Source organism: Cyrtonyx montezumae, unplaced genomic scaffold (assembly GCF_038088225.1).
Source record: "Cyrtonyx montezumae isolate F1298 unplaced genomic scaffold, pur_monq_1.0 scaffold_106, whole genome shotgun sequence".
NCBI classification, from domain to species: Eukaryota; Metazoa; Chordata; class Aves; order Galliformes; family Odontophoridae; genus Cyrtonyx; species Cyrtonyx montezumae.
The window spans coordinates 122,581-139,659 of NW_027071833.1; the positions used below are offsets into that span (position 1 = coordinate 122,581).

The window sequence follows — 17,079 nt, forward strand, 5'->3', positions numbered from 1 at the left end:
GTTTGTGCTGCCAGAAGTAAAAATAGCCCATTTTGGGGGGGGGGGGGGGGATCACGCTGGGTGCCCGTCCCCGCTGGGGGCCGTGGGTCTGTCCCCGGCACGTGCTGCACCGGGCTCGGCAAGGAGCTCTGTGGGGTGCTGCCCACGGCCAGGTGGGGCTGTGGGCTGGGACACCGCAGGACGGGGGTCCTCGGGGTGTATCTGGGCACCCCCCTCTCCTCCCAGAACTCAGATGCAGTGCTCAGAGGGCCCCCCCGGCTCTGCCCTCGGGCTCTCGGCTTTGGCCGGGGGCTCTGATCTGCAGCCAGTCTCCTTCTGGAAGCCTCCCCGGGATGGGCACGCGTGGTCCCCGTGTCCACCCTGTCCCCACAGCCGCCTTTGGGCAGCTGGGTCGGAGCTGGGTGAGCCTGGCCCCCCCCCCCCCCCCAAGGGTCCCCCGACCCAAACCTCATTTTGTGCCCTCCCTGCGGATGGCACAACGCGGAGCGCTGGTGCTGCCCTGGAAGGTTTGGGGACCCCGTGTCCCTCGGGGGCCGGTCCCCTCGCCATCCCTGTGGGGCACAGTGACAGTGCTGCCCGGTTCCCGAAGCTCTGGGGCTTTCTGGGGACCTGCTGCTGTCCCACTTCTCGGTGGTGACCCTACAGCGTCTTCCGGCTTCCTTGTCCTCCGCCCCTCGTGGGGCCGACCTCACGGGACTGGCTGTCCCCAGGCTCTCGCTGTCATCGGCGCCCTGCCACCCTGGGGGCCCCTGCGTGCCCTGCTGGGGCCAGCACGCCCGCGAGGACCCCCCCCATCCCAACCCTGTGACCGCCCCTTCTTCCCCAGCCCCTTGACCCCCACCCCAGCCCTGTGACCCCCAGCCCCGTGACCCCCCCCCCACCCCAGCCTTGTGACCCCCAGCCCCGTGACCCCCCCTCACCCCATCCCTGTGACCCCCCCAGCCCAACCCTGTGACCCCCAGCCCTGTGACTCCCCCACCCCAGCCCTGTGACCCCCAGCCCCGTGACCCCCCCCTCACCCCATCCCTGTGACCCCCCCCCAGCCCAACCCTGTGACCCCCATCCCTGTGACCCCCCCACCCCAGCCCTGTGACCCCCAGCCCCGTGACTCCCCCCCCCCCCCCCCCCGAACCCTGTGACCCCTCTGCGCGGCGGTGCCGCTAGCAGCGGGCGGGCTCCTGTGTGGCCACACCCCCCGAAGCTCATTGGCTGAACTTTGGGGCCGTGCCCCTCCAGCCCCATTGATGCAGGTGGGGTGGCCACGCCCCCCGCAGCTCATTGGTTCGTGGCCCAGCCTCATCTTCCCAGCCCCATTGATGCGGGTGGCGGGGCTCTCTATCGCAGTGGGGCGGGCGACGGTGGGGACGGGGCGTCTGTGGGGGAGCCTTGGCCTGTCTGTGGGGAGCTGTGGGTTCGTGTTGGGGATCCCTCCCCATCCCCGTGAGACTCTGGGGACACAGACGGGGCTGGAGATGTGGTCCCCTCGGCATCCCGCTGCGAGGAGGTGCCCCTGCCACGTGGGCTTTGCTCCTCCGAGGGGGGGGATGTGGGGAGGGCCGTGTCCCTCCATACCTCGCCTTCCCAAGGCGGGGGTTCCCAAGGTTCCCCCCACAATCCCGCTGTTCCATATCTGCTCCCGTCCCCCCTATCCCATGTGTCCCTCCAGATCCTATCTGCTCGTGCACCCCACACCTGTGGGGCTGCCCGGCGCTCTCGCTGTGCCCGTGTCCCTGCAGCCTCGCCATGGGGCGGAGGTGCTCCCAAGCCCTCCAGTTTCCATCCAAATGCTGCACACTGAGCCCACGTAGGCTGTGCAAACCCCGGGGTGAGGTGGGACACGAGGACGTCACCGTAACGTGGGCACCGCTCTCTGCTCCCCAGGTGCGAGCCACATGGGTGGGTAGCACCGCTGCCCGGCCCCCCACATCCGAGCGCAGCCCCCAGGCGTGAGGGCTCAGCCCCGACACAGAGACCCCCCCCCCAAAAAACCCCCACACCGCTGTTCCGTCCCACCGTCACCATGGACGAGAGCTTCCGAGATCGGACGGCGTTCATCCGCGGCGCCAAGGACATCGCCAAGGAGGTGAAGAAGCACGCGGCCAAGAAGGTGAGCAAGGGCATGGACCGCGTGCAGGACGAGTACACCAAGCGCTCCTACAGCCGCTTCGAGGAGGAGGAGGATGACGACGACTACGCGCCGCAGGACGGCTACTACCGGGGCGGGGAGGGGGCGGCTGAGGAGGAGGGGGCTTCCAGCGACGCCACTGAAGGGCACGATGAGGAGGACGAGATCTACGAGGGCGAGTACCAGGGCATCCCACGGCAGGACTCGCTGAAGGGGGGTGAGCACCTGGGGGGCGAGGGGACCCCCGGCGCCTTCGATGACAGCGAGGGGCAGCGGAGGAAGGACAAGGAGGAGCTGGCGCAGCAGTACGAGCTCATCCTGCAGGAGTGCGGCCACGGGCGCTTCCAGTGGAGTCTCTACTTCGTGCTGGGACTGGCGCTGATGGCCGACGGCGTGGAGGTGTTCGTGGTGGGCTTCGTGCTGCCCAGTGCCGAGAAGGACATGTGCCTCTCCGACTCCAACAAGGGCATGCTGGGTGAGCGGGGGCTGTGGTTGGGGGGCACGGGAGCGGGGGGGGTGAGATAGGGTGTGGGGGTGACATGGGGGGGGCAGCTGGTGATGTATGGGGGGGAAACGTGGGATATAGGGAGACGTTACAGTGTGGAGGGACACAGGTGTGGAGTGTGGAGGGATGTGGGATATGGGGGGAAGTTACAGTGTGGGGGGACACGTGGGATATGGGGGACATGGACAGATATGGAATGGAGGGATAAAGGTGTGTGGACACGGGCAAGTGAGGTGTGGAAAGACACGGGGTAAGGGGGACGTGGACAGGGTATGGGGATGTGAGAAGATAGGCTATAAAGGGACCCACGGGACACGGGAGATGTGGATATATAGGACAGGGAGGGACGTGGGTATGGAGGGACACGGATGTGGGGAACGTCAGCAGATATGTGAAGGGGCTCATGGAATATCACAGCACTGTAGGGGTTGGGAGGGACCTCCAGGGATCCCTGAGCCCAACCCCCACCAACACGGCCCAGGCAGCGCAGCTCGGGGTCCTGGAGGGTCTGGGACGTCCCCCGAGAACCCCAACCCCGACCCCACAGCTCTGTGTGCAGCTCCAGTGCTGCGGCACTGCCCGGGGCACAGTTCCCACGCACACTGGTGCACACCTTCCCGTGCTGCACTTTGTGGCCGTTTCCCCTCGTCCCATCCCCACGCACTGTGAGAAGAGTCCGGCCTCGTCCCTTTGCCTCCCGCTGCTCACATATGGACAGACGTGGATCTCATCCCCTCGGGGTCTCCTGTTTTCAGCCCCAGCTCTCTCAGCCTTTCCCCATACGGGAGATGCTCCTTTATCATCTCCGTGCCGTGCTGGACTCCTCCCAGCAGATCCCACAATCCCAGAACCGTAGGGGTTGGAAGGGACCTCCAGAGATCATCGAGTCCAACCCCCTGCCAAAGCAGTTCCCTACACCAGGTCGCACAGGTAGGCGTCCAGGTGGGTCCTGAATATCTCCAGGAGACCCCTCCATCCCCCTGGGCAGCCTGTGCCACTGCTCCGTCACCCTCAACCCCGACACGAAGATGTCGGCCAGGTCAACCCATAGGGAACTACACGAAGATGTCGGCCAGGTCAACCCATAGGGAACTACATGAAGATGTCGGCCAGGTCAACCCATAGGGAACTACATGGAGATGTCGGCCAGGTCAACCCATAGGGAACTACAACATGGAGATCCCTGTCTCGTACTGGGGAGCCCAGAACTGCACACAGTGCTCCAGATGAGGCCTCCCCAGGGCAGAGCAGAGCGGGAGGATCCCCTCCCTCGACCTGCTGGCCACGCTCCTAATGCACCCCACGATCCCATTGTCCTCCTCGGCCACCAGGGCACAGTGCTCACGGCCAACCTGGCACCCCCTGCACCCCCAGGTCCCTCTGCACAGAGCCCTCCAGCACTCATCCTGAACCCGCACCGCTGCACGCAGTCACTCCTCCCCGGCTGCAGGACCCTCCACCTGCTCTGATAAACCTCACGGGTTTAACCTTTGGGGTCACTGAGAGGCGCAGATAGGGCACGTGTGAAGATGGGGTACAAAGGGACCCACGCATGGGGGCATAAGCAGTAGGATTTGGAGGAACGTGTGGGATATGGGGGACGGGAGCAGAGTGTGAGGACGGGAGAAGATTTGGGGGTCTCGAGGGATATGGGGAATGCGAACAGGTGGGGAATGCAGGGACACCGCTGTGGGGAACGTGAACAGAAGGGATATGGAGAGATATCGGATGGACACGTGGGATATGGGGACACGAGATGCGGTACGAAGGAACACGGGTGTGGGGATGGGGTATGGGGGCACTCAGTGGGCATGGGGGATAGGGACAGGAGAGGTATGGGGGGATGTGGTTATGGGGACAGGAAAGGTATGGGGGGATGTGGTTATGGGGACAGGAAAGGTATGGGGGGATGTGGTTATGGGGACAGGAGCAGGTAGGGGATGGGGGGATGTGGTTATGGGGACAGGAGCAGGTAGGGGATGGAGGGACGTGGTTATGGGGACAGGAGCAGGTAGGGGATGGGGGGATGTGGTTATGGGGACAGGAGCAGGTAGGGGATGGGGGGATGTGGTTATGGGGACAGGAGCAGGTAGGGGATGGGGGGATGTGGTTATGGGGACAGGAGCAGGTAGGGGATGGAGGGACGTGGTTATGGGGACAGGAGCAGGTAGGGGATGGGGGGATGTGGTTATGGGGACAGGAGCAGGTAGGGGATGGGGGGATGTGGTTATGGGGACAGGAGCAGGTAGGGGATGGGGGGATGTGGTTATGGGGACAGGAGCAGGTAGGGGATGGAGGGACGTGGTTATGGGGACAGGAGCAGGTAGGGGATGGAGGGATGTGGTTATGGGGACAGGAGCAGGTAGGGGATGGGGGGATGTGGTTATGGGGACAGGAGCAGGTAGGGGATGGGGGGATGTGGTTATGGGGACAGGAGCAGGTAGGGGATGGAGGGACGTGGTTATGGGGACAGGAGCAGGTAGGGGATGGGGGTCGTGGTTATGGGGACAGGAGCAGGTAGGGGATGGGGGGACGTGGTTATGGGGACAGGAGCAGGTAGGGGATGGGGGGATGTGGTTATGGGGACAGGAGCAGGTAGGGGATGGAGGGACGTGGTTATGGGGACAGGAGCAGGTAGGGGATGGGGGGTCGTGGTTATGGGGACAGGAGCAGGTAGGGGATGGAGGGACGTGGTTATGGGGACAGGAGCAGATAGGGGATGGGGGGATGTGGTTATGGGGACAGGAGCAGGTAGGGGATGGGGGGATGTGGTTATGGGGACAGGAGCAGGTAGGGGATGGGGGGCTGCAGGTGTGGGGCACGTTGTGAGAGGGGGGGACACGAAGTTGGGGGGACATTGTGGGACACGGGAGTACAGAGGGGCACAGAGCTGTGGGGCACACAGATGGGGCTGTGGGAGCAGACGGGGGTCCCGTGGGGTGTGGAGGGGGTGGGATATAGGGGAACATCACAACATAGGGGATCCAGGGCACAGATGGAGGGGGGCGCCAGAAGGGGACGAGGAGTGACAGAGGGCACTGACAGGACCCCCCAGTGCCACACAGTGATGGTGGGGGGGATGTGGGGGCTGAGGGGTCCCCCAGTACCACACAGTGATGGTGTGGGGGATGGGGGGGCTGAGGGGTCCCCCAGTACCACACAGTGATGGTGTGGGGGATGGGGAGGGGGGAGGGCACCGCAGTGCAGCCAACGCAGTCCCCAGGGCCCCCCCAGACCCCTCCCCAGGTTGTGGGGGTCCCGGTGCAGCAGCCGATGTGCCGAGCACCGCAGCGCAGCCCCGCAGTGCCTCCTGTCCCCCCCCCCTCCCCCCCCCCGCCCCGCAGCCCTTGCCTTATCTCGGTGCTGCAGCCCGGCTCCTGCCCGCTGCTGATAAGGGGATGCTGGGGGGGGGGCCGTGGGGACTGCGTTGGCCGCACTGCGGTGCGCTCCCCCCCCCCATTCTGTGCTGTGCCCCCTTCACCCATCCCAAATTTTCATCCACCCCACCCCCATTCCTGGCAAATCAGCGCAGGGATGGGGATGGAGGCAGACAGTGGGGGGGGGGGGGGACCCCTCAGCCCCCCCAGTTCCACATACCATCACTGACATGGCACTGGAGGACCCCTCAGCCCCCCCATAACATCACTATGTGGCACTGGGGGACCCCTCAGCCCCCCCATAACATCACTATGTGGCACTGGGGGACCCCTCACCCCCCCCCTCAGTCCCCCCATACCATCACTGGGTGGCACTGGGGGACCCCTCACCCCCCCCCTCAGTCCCCCCATACCATCACTGGGTGGCACTGGAGGACCACTCAGCCCCCCCATACCATCACTATGTGGCACTGGGGGACCCCTCAGCCCCCCCAGTTCCCCATACCATCACTGATGTAATATTGGGGGACCCCTCAGCCCCCCCAGTTCCCCATACCATCACTGATGTAATATTGGGGGACCCCTCAGCCCCCCCAGTTCCCCATACCATCACTGGGTGGCACTGGGGGACCCCTCAGCCCCCCCATAACATCACTATGTGGCACTGGGGAACCCCCTCAGCCCCCCCATAACATCACTATATGGAACTGGGGGACCCCTCAGCCCCCCCATACCATCACTGGGTGGCACTGGGGGACCCCTCAGCCCCCCCATAACATCACTATGTGGCACTGGGGAACCCCTCAGGCCCCCCATAACATCACTATATGGAACTGGGGGACCCCTCAGCCCCCCCATACCATCACTGGGTGGCACTGGGGGGGTCCCCTCACCGCCCCATCTCCTCTGCGCGTCCCCGCTCCCCGGCGCTGACGCCGCTGTCCCCCCCCCAGGGCTCATCGTGTACCTGGGCATGATGGTGGGCGCGTTCCTGTGGGGCGGGCTGGCGGACCGCCTGGGCCGGAGGCAGTGCCTGCTCATCTCCCTCTCCGTCAACAGCGTCTTCGCCTTCTTCTCGTCCTTCGTGCAGGGCTACGGCACCTTCCTGTTCTGCAGGCTGCTCTCGGGCGTGGGGTAAGCGCGCCCCACGGGGGGCGTGGGAGGACGCGTCCCCCCGTTTCGCCCCCCCTTTGTCCCCCCCCCTCTGATTGCCCTCTCTCTGCCCCCCCCCCCCCAGCATCGGCGGTTCCATCCCCATCGTGTTCTCGTACTTCTCCGAGTTCCTGGCGCAGGAGAAGCGCGGGGAGCACCTGAGCTGGCTCTGCATGTTCTGGATGATCGGCGGCATCTACGCGTCCGCCATGGCCTGGGCCATCATCCCGCACTACGGTACGGCCGCGGCCACGCGTGCGATGAGCCGCGCGGGGCTCAGCCCCACGGCCACGCGTGTGTGGGGCTCAGCCCCACGGCCGCGGGTGCGATGAGCTGCGCGGGGCTCAGCCCCACGGCCGCGGGTGTGTGGGTCTCAGCCCTATGGCCACGCGTGTCTGCGGTTCAGCCCCACGGCCACGGGTGTGATGAGCTGTGTGGGTCTCAGCCCCACGGCCGCGGGTGTGATGAGCTGCACAGGCTCAGCCCCACGGCCACGCGTGTGTGGGGCTCAGCCTCACGGCCGCGGGTGTGATGAGCTGCATGGGGCTCAGCCCCATGGCCACGGGTGTGATGAGCTGCATGGGGCTCAGCCCCACGGCCGCGGGTGTGATGAGCTGCATGGGGCTCAGCCCCACGGCCACGCGTGTGTGGGGTTCAGCCCCACGGCCACGGGTGTGATGAGCTGCATGGGGCTCAGCCCCACGGCCACGGGTGTGATGAGCCGCACAGGGCTCAGCCCCATGGCCACGTGTGTGTGGGGTTCAGCCCCACTGTGATGGGTGCGATGAGCTGCATGGGGCTCAGCCCCACGGCCGTGGGTGTGATGAGCTGTGTGGGTCTCAGCCCCACGGCCGCAGGTGTGACGAGCTGTGTGGGTCTCAGCAACACGGCCATGGGTGTGATGAGCTGTGTGGGTCTCAGCCCCACGGCCACGGGTGTGATGAGCTGCGCGGGGCTCAGCCCCACGGCCACGCGTGTGTGGGGCTCAGCCCCCCCCGGCCGCGGGTGTGATGAGCTCTGTGGGTCTCAGCCCCACGGCCGCGGGTGTGATGAGCTGTATGGGTCTCAGCCCCATGGCCACGGGTGTGATGAGCTGCGTGGGGCTCAGCCCCATGGCCACGGGTGTGATGAGCCGCACAGGGCTCAGCCCCACGGCCACGTGTGTGTGGGGTTCAGCCCCACTGTGATGGGTGTGATGAGCTCTGTGGGGCTCAGCCCCACTGTGATGGGTGCGATGAGCTGCATGGGGCTCAGCCCCACGGCCGTGGGTGTGACGAGCTGTGTGGGTCTCAGCAACACGGCCATGGGTGTGATGAGCTGTGTGGGTCTCAGCCCCACGGCCACGGGTGTGATGAGCTGCGCGGGGCTCAGCCCCACGGCCACGCGTGTGTGGGGCTCAGCCCCCCCAGCCGCGGGTGTGATGAGCTCTGTGGGTCTCAGCCCCACTGCCATGGGTGCACTGAGCTGTGCAGGTCTCAGCCCCGTTCCTATGTGTGCACTGAGCTCCGTGGGGTCTCAGCCCCACTCCAATCCATGCACTGAGCTCTGTGGGGTCTGAGCCCCACTCCAATCCATGCACTGAGCTCCGTGGGGTCTCAGCCCCACTCCAATCCATGCACTGAGCTCTGTGGGGTCTCAGCCCCACTCCAATCCATGCACTGAGCTCCGTGGGGCCTCAGCCCCACTCCAATCCATGCACTGAGCTCCGTGGGCCTCAGCCCCACTCCATGGCATGCACTGAGCTCTGTGGGCCTCAGCCCCACTCCAATCCATGCACTGAGCTCTGTGGGGCCTCAGCCCCACTCCAATCCATGCACTGAGCTCCGTGGGGTCTCAGCCCCACTGCTATCCATTCACCTGAGCTCCATGGGGTCTCAGCCCCACTCCATGGCATGCACTGAGCTCCGTGGGGTCTCAGCCCCCCGCCATGCCCTTTCCCCCCCAGGCTGAGCTTCCAGATGGGCTCGGCGTATCAGTTCCACAGCTGGAGGGTCTTCGTCCTGGTGTGCGCCTTCCCCTCCGTCTTTGCCATTGGGGCACTGACCACCATGCCCGAGAGCCCCCGCTTCTTCTGGAGGTCAGTGGGGCCGGGGGGGCAGCACCCGGGCTGGGGGTTGGGGTGGGACCCCCAGATGATGCTGGGAACGGGGCAGAGCCCCCCAGGTGGCTGCTGGGGTGGGAAAGGGACCCCCAAATGGGGGATGGAGTTGGGTAAGGACCCCTCGGTGGGTTGGGTGGGGTTGGGGTTGGGACCCCCAGGCGGGTGCTGGGGTGGGGTAGGGACCCCCAAATGATGCTGGGAGTGGGGCAGCGTCGGTCCCGGGGTGACCCCAGGCTCTGCCCCACAGAACGGCAAGCACGACGAGGCCTGGATGGTGCTGAAGCAAGTCCACGACACCAACATGCGGGCCAAGGGCCACCCCGAGAGGGTCTTCTCGGTAGGGGTCCGGCCCCCTCACCAGTGCCACCAGTCCTGTCCCAGTGCCACCAGTCCCGTCCCAGTGCCACCAGTCCTTCCAGTGCCACCAGTCCCGTCCCAAGTGCCACCAGTCCCACCTGAACACCATCATCCAGTGCCACCAGTCCTATCCCAGTGCCACCAGCTGGGAATGGGGCTGGGGGCAATGTCCCAGTGCCACCAACCCTGTCCCAGTGCCACCAGTCCCATCCCAGTGCCACCAGTCCTGTCCCAGTGCCACCAGTCCTGTCCCAGTGCCACCAGTCCCACCTGAACACCATCATCCCAGTGCCACCAGTTCTGTCCCAGTGCCACCAGTCCCACCTGAACACCATCATCCAGTGCCACCAGTCCCATCCCAGTGCCACCAGTCCTATCCCAGTGCCACCAGTCCTGTCCAGTGTCACCAGTCCTATCCCAGTGCCACCAGTCCTATCTCAGTGTCACCAGTCCTATCCCAGTGCCACCAGTCCCATCCCAGTGTCACCAGTCCCGTCCCAGTGCCACCAGTCCTATCCCAGTGCCACCAGTCCCATCCCAGTGCCACCAACCCTGTCCCAGTGCCACCAGTCCCATCCCAGTGCCACCAGTCCTGTCCCAGTGCCACCAGTCCCATCCCAGTGTCACCAGTCCCGTCCCAGTGCCCACAGTCCTATCCCAGTGCCACCAGTCCTGTCCCAGTGCCACCAACCCTGTCCCAGTGCCACCAGTCCCATCCCAGTGTCACCAGTCCCGTCCCAGTGCCACCAGTCTATCCCAGTGCCACCAGTCCTGTCCAGTGCCACCAACCCTGTCCCAGTGCCACCAGTCCCATCCCAGTGCCACCAGTCCTGTCCAGTGCCACCAGTCCCACCTGAACACCATCATCCCAGTGCCACCAGTCCCATCCCAGTGTCACCAGTCCCGTCCAGTGTCACCAGTCCTATCCCAGTGCCACCAGTCCTATCTCAGTGTCACCAGTCCTATCCCAGTGCCACCAGTCCGTCCCAGTGTCACCAGTCCCGTCCCAGTGCCACCAGTGCCCCCTGAACACCCCATGCCACCACCCCCATTTGAATTCCCCCATCTTAGTGCCCCCAGCCCCACCCCAGTGCCATTAATCCCCCCGGTGCATATCCCCACCCGTGCCCACCGCTTCAGCTCCCACCTCGGGGGGCAGCATCGCTCTCTTTGGGGGGGGGGGATGGGCTGTGACAGCGGGTGGGGAAACTGAGGCACGGGGCCCCCCAGGTCACCCACATCAAGACCATCAAGCGGGAGGACGAGCTGATCGAGATCCAGGCGGACACGGGCGCGTGGCACCGCCGCTGGTTGGTGCGCTGCCTCAGCCTCTCGCAGCAGGTACGGGGCTGTCCCCGCCCCACAGCCGTGGGTCCCCCCCCCACGCGTGCCGTGAGTGCCACCTCTCGTCCCGCCCCGCAGGTTTGGAGCAACTTCCAGCAGTGCTTCGCGCCCGAGTACCGCCGCATCACGCTGATGATGATGGCCGTGTGGTTCACCATGAGCTTCAGGTGGGGGATGGGCTGCTCCCCGCGGTGGGGGGCACTGGGGACGGGAGTGATGGGACGGGGCTGGGAATGGGGCTGGGGGCAATGGGGTGGGGCTGGGAAATGGGGCTGGGGGCAATGGGGTGGGAACAGGAGTGATGGGATGGGGCTGGGAATGGGGCTGGGGGCAATGGGACGGGCTGGGAATGGGGCTGGGGGCAATGGGATGGGGCTGGGAATGGGGCTGGGGGCAATGGGATGGGGCTGGGAATGGGGCTGGGGGCAGTGGGATGTGATGGGTTTGGGGCAGTGTAACTGGGCTGATAATACTGGTATGGGACTGGTGGCACTGGGATGGGGCTGGCAGTACTGGGATGGGACTGGTGGCACTGGGATGGGACTGGTGGCACTGGGATGGGGCTGGTGGGACTGGGATGGGACTGGTGGCACTGGGATGGGACTGTGGCACTGGGATGGGGACTGGTAGTACTGGGATGGGACTGGTGGGACTGGATGGGACTGGTGGGACTGGGATGGGGCTGGTGCACTGGGATGGGGCTGGTGGGACTGGGATGGGGCTGGTGGGACTGGGATGGACTGGTGGCACTGGGATGGGACTGGTGGCACTGGGATGGGGATGGGTCCCTGGTGCCGGGCTCAGCTCTCCCACCCCACAGCTATTATGGGCTGACCGTGTGGTTCCCGGACATGATCAAGCACCTGCAGAACATCGAGTACGCCTCGCGCACCAAACTCTTCACCCGCGAGAAGGTCCGGCACTTCACCTTCAACTTCACCCTGGAGAACCAGATCCACCAGGGCGGGGAGTACTTCAATGACAAGTGGGTGGTGGGGGCACTGGGGTGGGGCTGGGGCACTGGATGGGGCTGGGGGCACTGGGGTGGGGATGGGGCACTGGGGTGGGGATGGGAGCACTGGGATCAAACAGGGGCACTGGGAATGGAAACAGGAGCACTGGAATAGGGCTGGGGCACTGGATGGGGCTGGGGGCACTGGGAATGGAAACAGGAGCACTGGGATGGGGCTGGGGGCAGTGGGATGGGGCTGGGGGCAGTGGGATGGGGCTGGGGGCATTTGGATTGGGCTGGGGGCATTGAGATAGGGGCACTGGGATGGGGCTGGGGGCACTGGGATGGGGCTGGGGGCATTGGATTGGGCTGGGAGCATTGGGATGGGGCTGGGGGCATTGAGATAGGGGCACTGGGATGGGGCTGGGGGCACTGGGATGGGGCTGTGGGCATTGAGATGGGGCAGTGGGCATGGGGCTGGGGGCACTGGGGTGGGGCTGGGGGCATTGGGAATGGAAACAGGAGCACTGGGATGGGGCTGGGGGCAGTGGGATTGGGCTGGGGCATTGGGCTGGGGATGGGGGCATTGGGATGGGGGCAGTGGGATGGGGCTGGGGACATTGGGATGGGGGCACTGGGATGGGGCTGGGGGCACTGGGATGGGGGCAGTGGGATGGGGCTGGGGGCACTGGGATGGGGGCAGTGGGATGGGAATAGGAGCAACAGAGTGGGTCAGGGGGCACTGGATGGGGCTGATGGTGCAGTGTGGGGGGGTGGCACTGGACGGTGCCCCCCGCCCAGGTTCATCGGGCTGAAGATGAAGTCGGTGACGTTCGAGGACTCGCTGTTCGAGGAGTGCTACTTCGAGGACATCACCTCCAGTAACACCTTCTTCAAGAACTGCACCTTCATCTCCACCATCTTCTACAACACAGGTTCGGGGGCGGGGGGGAGGGGAAGTGAGGTGGAGAGAGGGAAGCGGGGCAGGGAGGGCAGCCCCCCCCAAAGCCCCCTGTGCCTCTCCCCAGATCTCTTTGAGTACAAGTTCATCAACAGCCGCGTGCTGAACAGCACCTTCCTGCACAACAAGGAGGGCTGCCAGCTGGACTTCAGCGACGACAACAACGCCTACATGATCTACTTCGTCAGCTTCCTGGGCACCCTGGCCGTGCTGCCCGGGAACATCGTCTCAGCGCTGCTCATGGACAAGATCGGCCGCCTCCGCATGCTGGGTGCGCTTCCTCGCTTTCCTCCTTCCCTCTCCCTCTCCCTCTCCCTCTCCCTCTCCCTCTCCCTCTCCCTCTCCCCTTTCCCTTTCCCCTTCCCTTTCCCTTTCCCTTTCCCTTTCCCTTTCCTTTCCCTTTCCCTTTCCCTTTCCCTTTCCCTTTCCCTCCCTCTCCCCCTCCCCTCCCCCCCTCCCCCTTTCCCTCTCCCTCTCCCTCTCCCTCTCCTCTCCCTTTCTCCTTCCCCTTCCATCTTCTGCCTCAGTTTCCCCCCCTCCTGTCCCCATGTTCTCCTCTGGTTCCTCAATTTCTCCTTCCCCTCCCCTCCTCTCCCCTCCCCTTCCCTTCCCCCTTCCCCCCCCCATCCCTTTTCCCGTCCCCCTCCCCCACCCCTCCCCTTCCCTTCCCTCCCCTTTCCCTTTTCCCCTCTCCTGCCTCAGTTTCCCCCTCTCCTGTCCCCGTTTTCTCCTCTGGTTCCTCAATTTCCCCTTTCCTATTTCCCCCTCTCCTGCCTCAGTGTTCCCCTCTCCTGTCCTCGAGTGCCCCTGCTGCCTCAGTTTCCCCTTTTCCTCCCCACTTTCCCTTCTCCTGCCTCAGCTTCCCCTCTCTCCTGTACTACTGTCCCCTTCTGATGCCTCAGTTTCCCTCCCACCTCCCCCATTTCCCCTCCTGCTGCCTCAGTTTCCCCCTTTCCACCCCCATTCCCCCCCCATTTCCCCCTCTGCTGCAGTTTCCCCTTCCCCCCCATTTCCCTCCTGCTGCCTCAGTTTCCCTCTCTGCTTACCCATTTCCCCTCCTACCTCTTCAATTTCCCCCTTTCCTCCCCCATTTCCCCCTCTGCTGCCTCAGTTTCCCCCTTTCCCCCCCTCTCCCCCCCATTTCCCCTCCTGCCTCCTCAGTTTCCCCCTTTCTCTCCCATTTCCCCCTTTCCTCCCCATTTTCTCCTTTCCCCCCCATTTCCCCCTCTGCCTCCTCAATTTCCCCCTTCCCCCCATCCCCCCTCTGCTGCCTCAGTTTCCCACTTCCCCCCATTTCCCCTCTGCTGCCTCAGTTTCCCCCTTTCCCCCCATTTCCCCCTTTCCTCCCCCATTTCCCCCTTCCCCCCATTCCCCCTCTGCTGCCTCAGTTTCCCCCTTTCCTCCCCCATTTCCCCCTTTCCCCCCCATTTCCCCTCCTGCCTCCTCAGTTTCCCCCTTCCCCCCATTCCCCCTCTGCTGCCTCAGTTTCCCCCTTTCCCCCCCCTTTCCCCCCCCTTTCCCCCCCCTTTCCCCCCCCTTTCCCCCCATTTCCCCTCCTGCCTCCTCAGTTTCCCCCTTCCCCCCATTTCCCCTCCTGCCTCCTCAATTTCCCCCTTCCTCCCCCATTTCCCCCTTCCCCCCACCCCCCCTCTGCTGCCTCAGTTTCCCCCTTCCCCCCATCCCCCCTTTCCTCCCCCATTTCCCCCTTCCCCCATCCCCCCTCTGCTGCCTCAGTTTCCCCCTTCCCCCCATCCCCCCTTTCCTCCCCCATTTCCCCCTTCCCCCCACCCCCCTCTACTGCCTCAGTTTCCCCCTTCCCCCCATCCCCCCTTTCCCTCCCCCATTTTCCCCCTTCCCCCCATCCCCCCTCTGCTGCCTCAGTTTCCCCCTTCCCCCCATCCCCCCTTTCCTCCCCCATTTCCCCCTTCCCCCCACCCCCCCCTCTGCTGCCTCAGTTTCCCCCTTCCCCCCATCCCCCCTTTCCTCCCCCATTTCCCCCTTCCCCCACCCCCCCTCTGCTGCCTCAGTTTCCCCCCTTCCCCCACCCCCCTCTGCTGCCTCAGTTTCCCCCTTCCCCCCATGCCCCCCGTTTCCCCGCCCTCGCCCACTCCCCTGTCGCTCTGTGCCCCCGCAGCCGGCTCCAGCGTCATGTCGTGCGTGAGCTGCTTCTTCCTCTCCTTCGGGAACAGTGAATCTGCCATGATTGCGCTGCTCTGCCTCTTCGGGGGCGTCAGCATCGCCTCCTGGAACGCCCTCGATGTGCTCACCGTGGAGCTCTACCCCTCCGACAAGAGGTCTGTGGGGGCTGGGGGCAAGGATGAGGGGGGCAAGGATGAGGGGGGCTGGGGGCAAGGATGAGGGGGGCTGGGGGCAAGGATGTGGGGGGCTGGGGGCAAGGATGAGGGGGGCTGGGGGCAAGGATGTGGGGGGCTGGGGGCAAGGATGTGGGGGGCTGGGTGCCAGGTTTGGGTTCTGGGTGCAAGGCTGTGGGGGGCTGGGTGCCAGGTTTGGGGGCTGGGTGCCAGGTTTGGGGGCTGGGTGCAAGGCTGTGGGGGCTGGGTGCCAGGATGTGGGGGGCTGGGTGCCAGGTTTGGGGTTCTGGGTGCCAGGTTTGGGTTCTAGGTGCCAGGTTTGGGGGATGGAGGCACGGATGTGGGAGGCTGGGTGCCAGGTTTGGGGCTGCCAGCTGCAGACGTTGGGGTGCTGGGTGCGATATTTGGGGGTGCAATCTGCACAATTCGGGGTGCTGGGTGCCATATTTGGGGTGCCAGCTGCAGATTTCGGGGTGCTGGGTGGCATATTTGGGGGTGCCAGCTGCAGATTTCGGGGTGCTGGGTGCCATATTTGGGGTGCCAGCTGCAGATTTCGGGGTGCTGGGTGCCATATTTGGGGGTGCCAGCTGCACATTTCGGGGTGCCATATTTGGGAGGTGCCAGCTGCACAATTTTGGGGTGCTGGGTGCCATATTTGGGGGTGCCAGCTGCAGATTTCGGGGTGCTGGGTGCCATATTTGAGGGTGCCAGCTGCAGATTTCGGGGTGCTGGGTGCCATATTTGGGGGTGCCAGCTGCAGATTTCGGGTGCTGGGTGCCATATTTGAGGGTGCCAGCTGCAGATTTCGGGGTGCTGGGTGCCATATTTGGGGGTGCCAGCTGCACATTTCGGGGTGCCATATTTGGGTGCCAGCTGCACATTTCGGGGTGCCATATTTGGGGGTGCAATCTGCACAATTTGGGGTGCTGGGAGCCATATTTGGGGTGCCAGCTGCACATTTCGGGGTGTTGGGTGCCATATTTGGGGATGCCGGGTGCACATTCGGGGTGCCATATTTGGGGTGCCAGCTGCACATGTTGGGGTGCCATGTTTGGGAGTGCCAGCTGCACATTTCGGGGTGCCATATTTGAGGATGCCAGCTGCAGATTTCGGGGTGTTGGGTGCCATATTTGGGGATGCCGGGTGCACATTTCGGGGTGCCATATTTGGGGTGTCAGCTGCAGATGTTGGGGTGCTGGGTGCCATATTTGGGGGTGCCAGCTGCACATTTCGGGGTGCTGGGTGGCATATTTGTGGATGCCGGGTGCACATTTTGGGGTGCCATATTTGGGGTGCCAGCTGCAGATTTCGGGGTGCTGGGTGGCATATTTGGGGATGCCGGGTGCACATTTCGGGGTGCTGGGCTGCCATATTTGGGGGTGCCAGCTGCAGATTTCGGGGTGCTGGGTGCCATATTTGGGGGTGCCAGCTGCAGATTTCGGGGTGCTGGGTGCCATATTTGGGGGTGCCAGCTGCAGATTTCGGGGTGCTGGGTGCCATATTTGGGGTGCCAGCTGCAGATGTTGGGGTGCCATATTTGGGGGTGCCAGCTGCACATGTTGGGGTGCTGGGTGCCATATTTGGGGTGCCAGCTGCAGATTTCGGGGTGCCATATTTGGGGTGCCAGCTGCACATTTCGGGGTGCCATATTTGAGGATGCCAGCTGCAGATTTCGGGGTGTTGGGTGCCATATTTGGGGATGCCGGGTGCACATTTCGGGGTGCCATATTTGGGGGTGCCAGCTGCAGATGTTGGGGTGCCATATTTGAGGACGCCAGCTGCAGATGTTGGGGTGCTGGGTGCCATATTTGAGGACGCCAGCTGCACATTTTGGGGTGCTGGGTGTCATATTTGGGGTGCCAGCTGCAGATGTTGTGGTGCCATATTTGGGGG

The 17,079-nt window shown here is 64.7% G+C and overlaps 1 protein-coding gene across 1 annotated transcript; it reads left to right on the top strand.

Moving 5' to 3' along the window:
• Window positions 1-1,996: 1,996 nt before the first annotated feature.
• On the top strand, window positions 1,997-15,232 carry SV2A (synaptic vesicle glycoprotein 2A). The gene is made up of 11 exons (XM_065729149.1): window positions 1,997-2,600; window positions 6,961-7,141; window positions 7,245-7,399; window positions 9,107-9,240; window positions 9,508-9,597; window positions 10,848-10,958; window positions 11,040-11,128; window positions 11,782-11,946; window positions 12,715-12,848; window positions 12,942-13,145; window positions 15,009-15,232. Exons 1-11 carry the CDS (start codon window positions 2,021-2,023, stop codon window positions 15,230-15,232), a joined length of 2,067 nt encoding a protein of 688 aa, XP_065585221.1. The 5' UTR covers window positions 1,997-2,020.
• The last annotated feature ends 1,847 nt before the right edge of the window (window positions 15,233-17,079 follow it).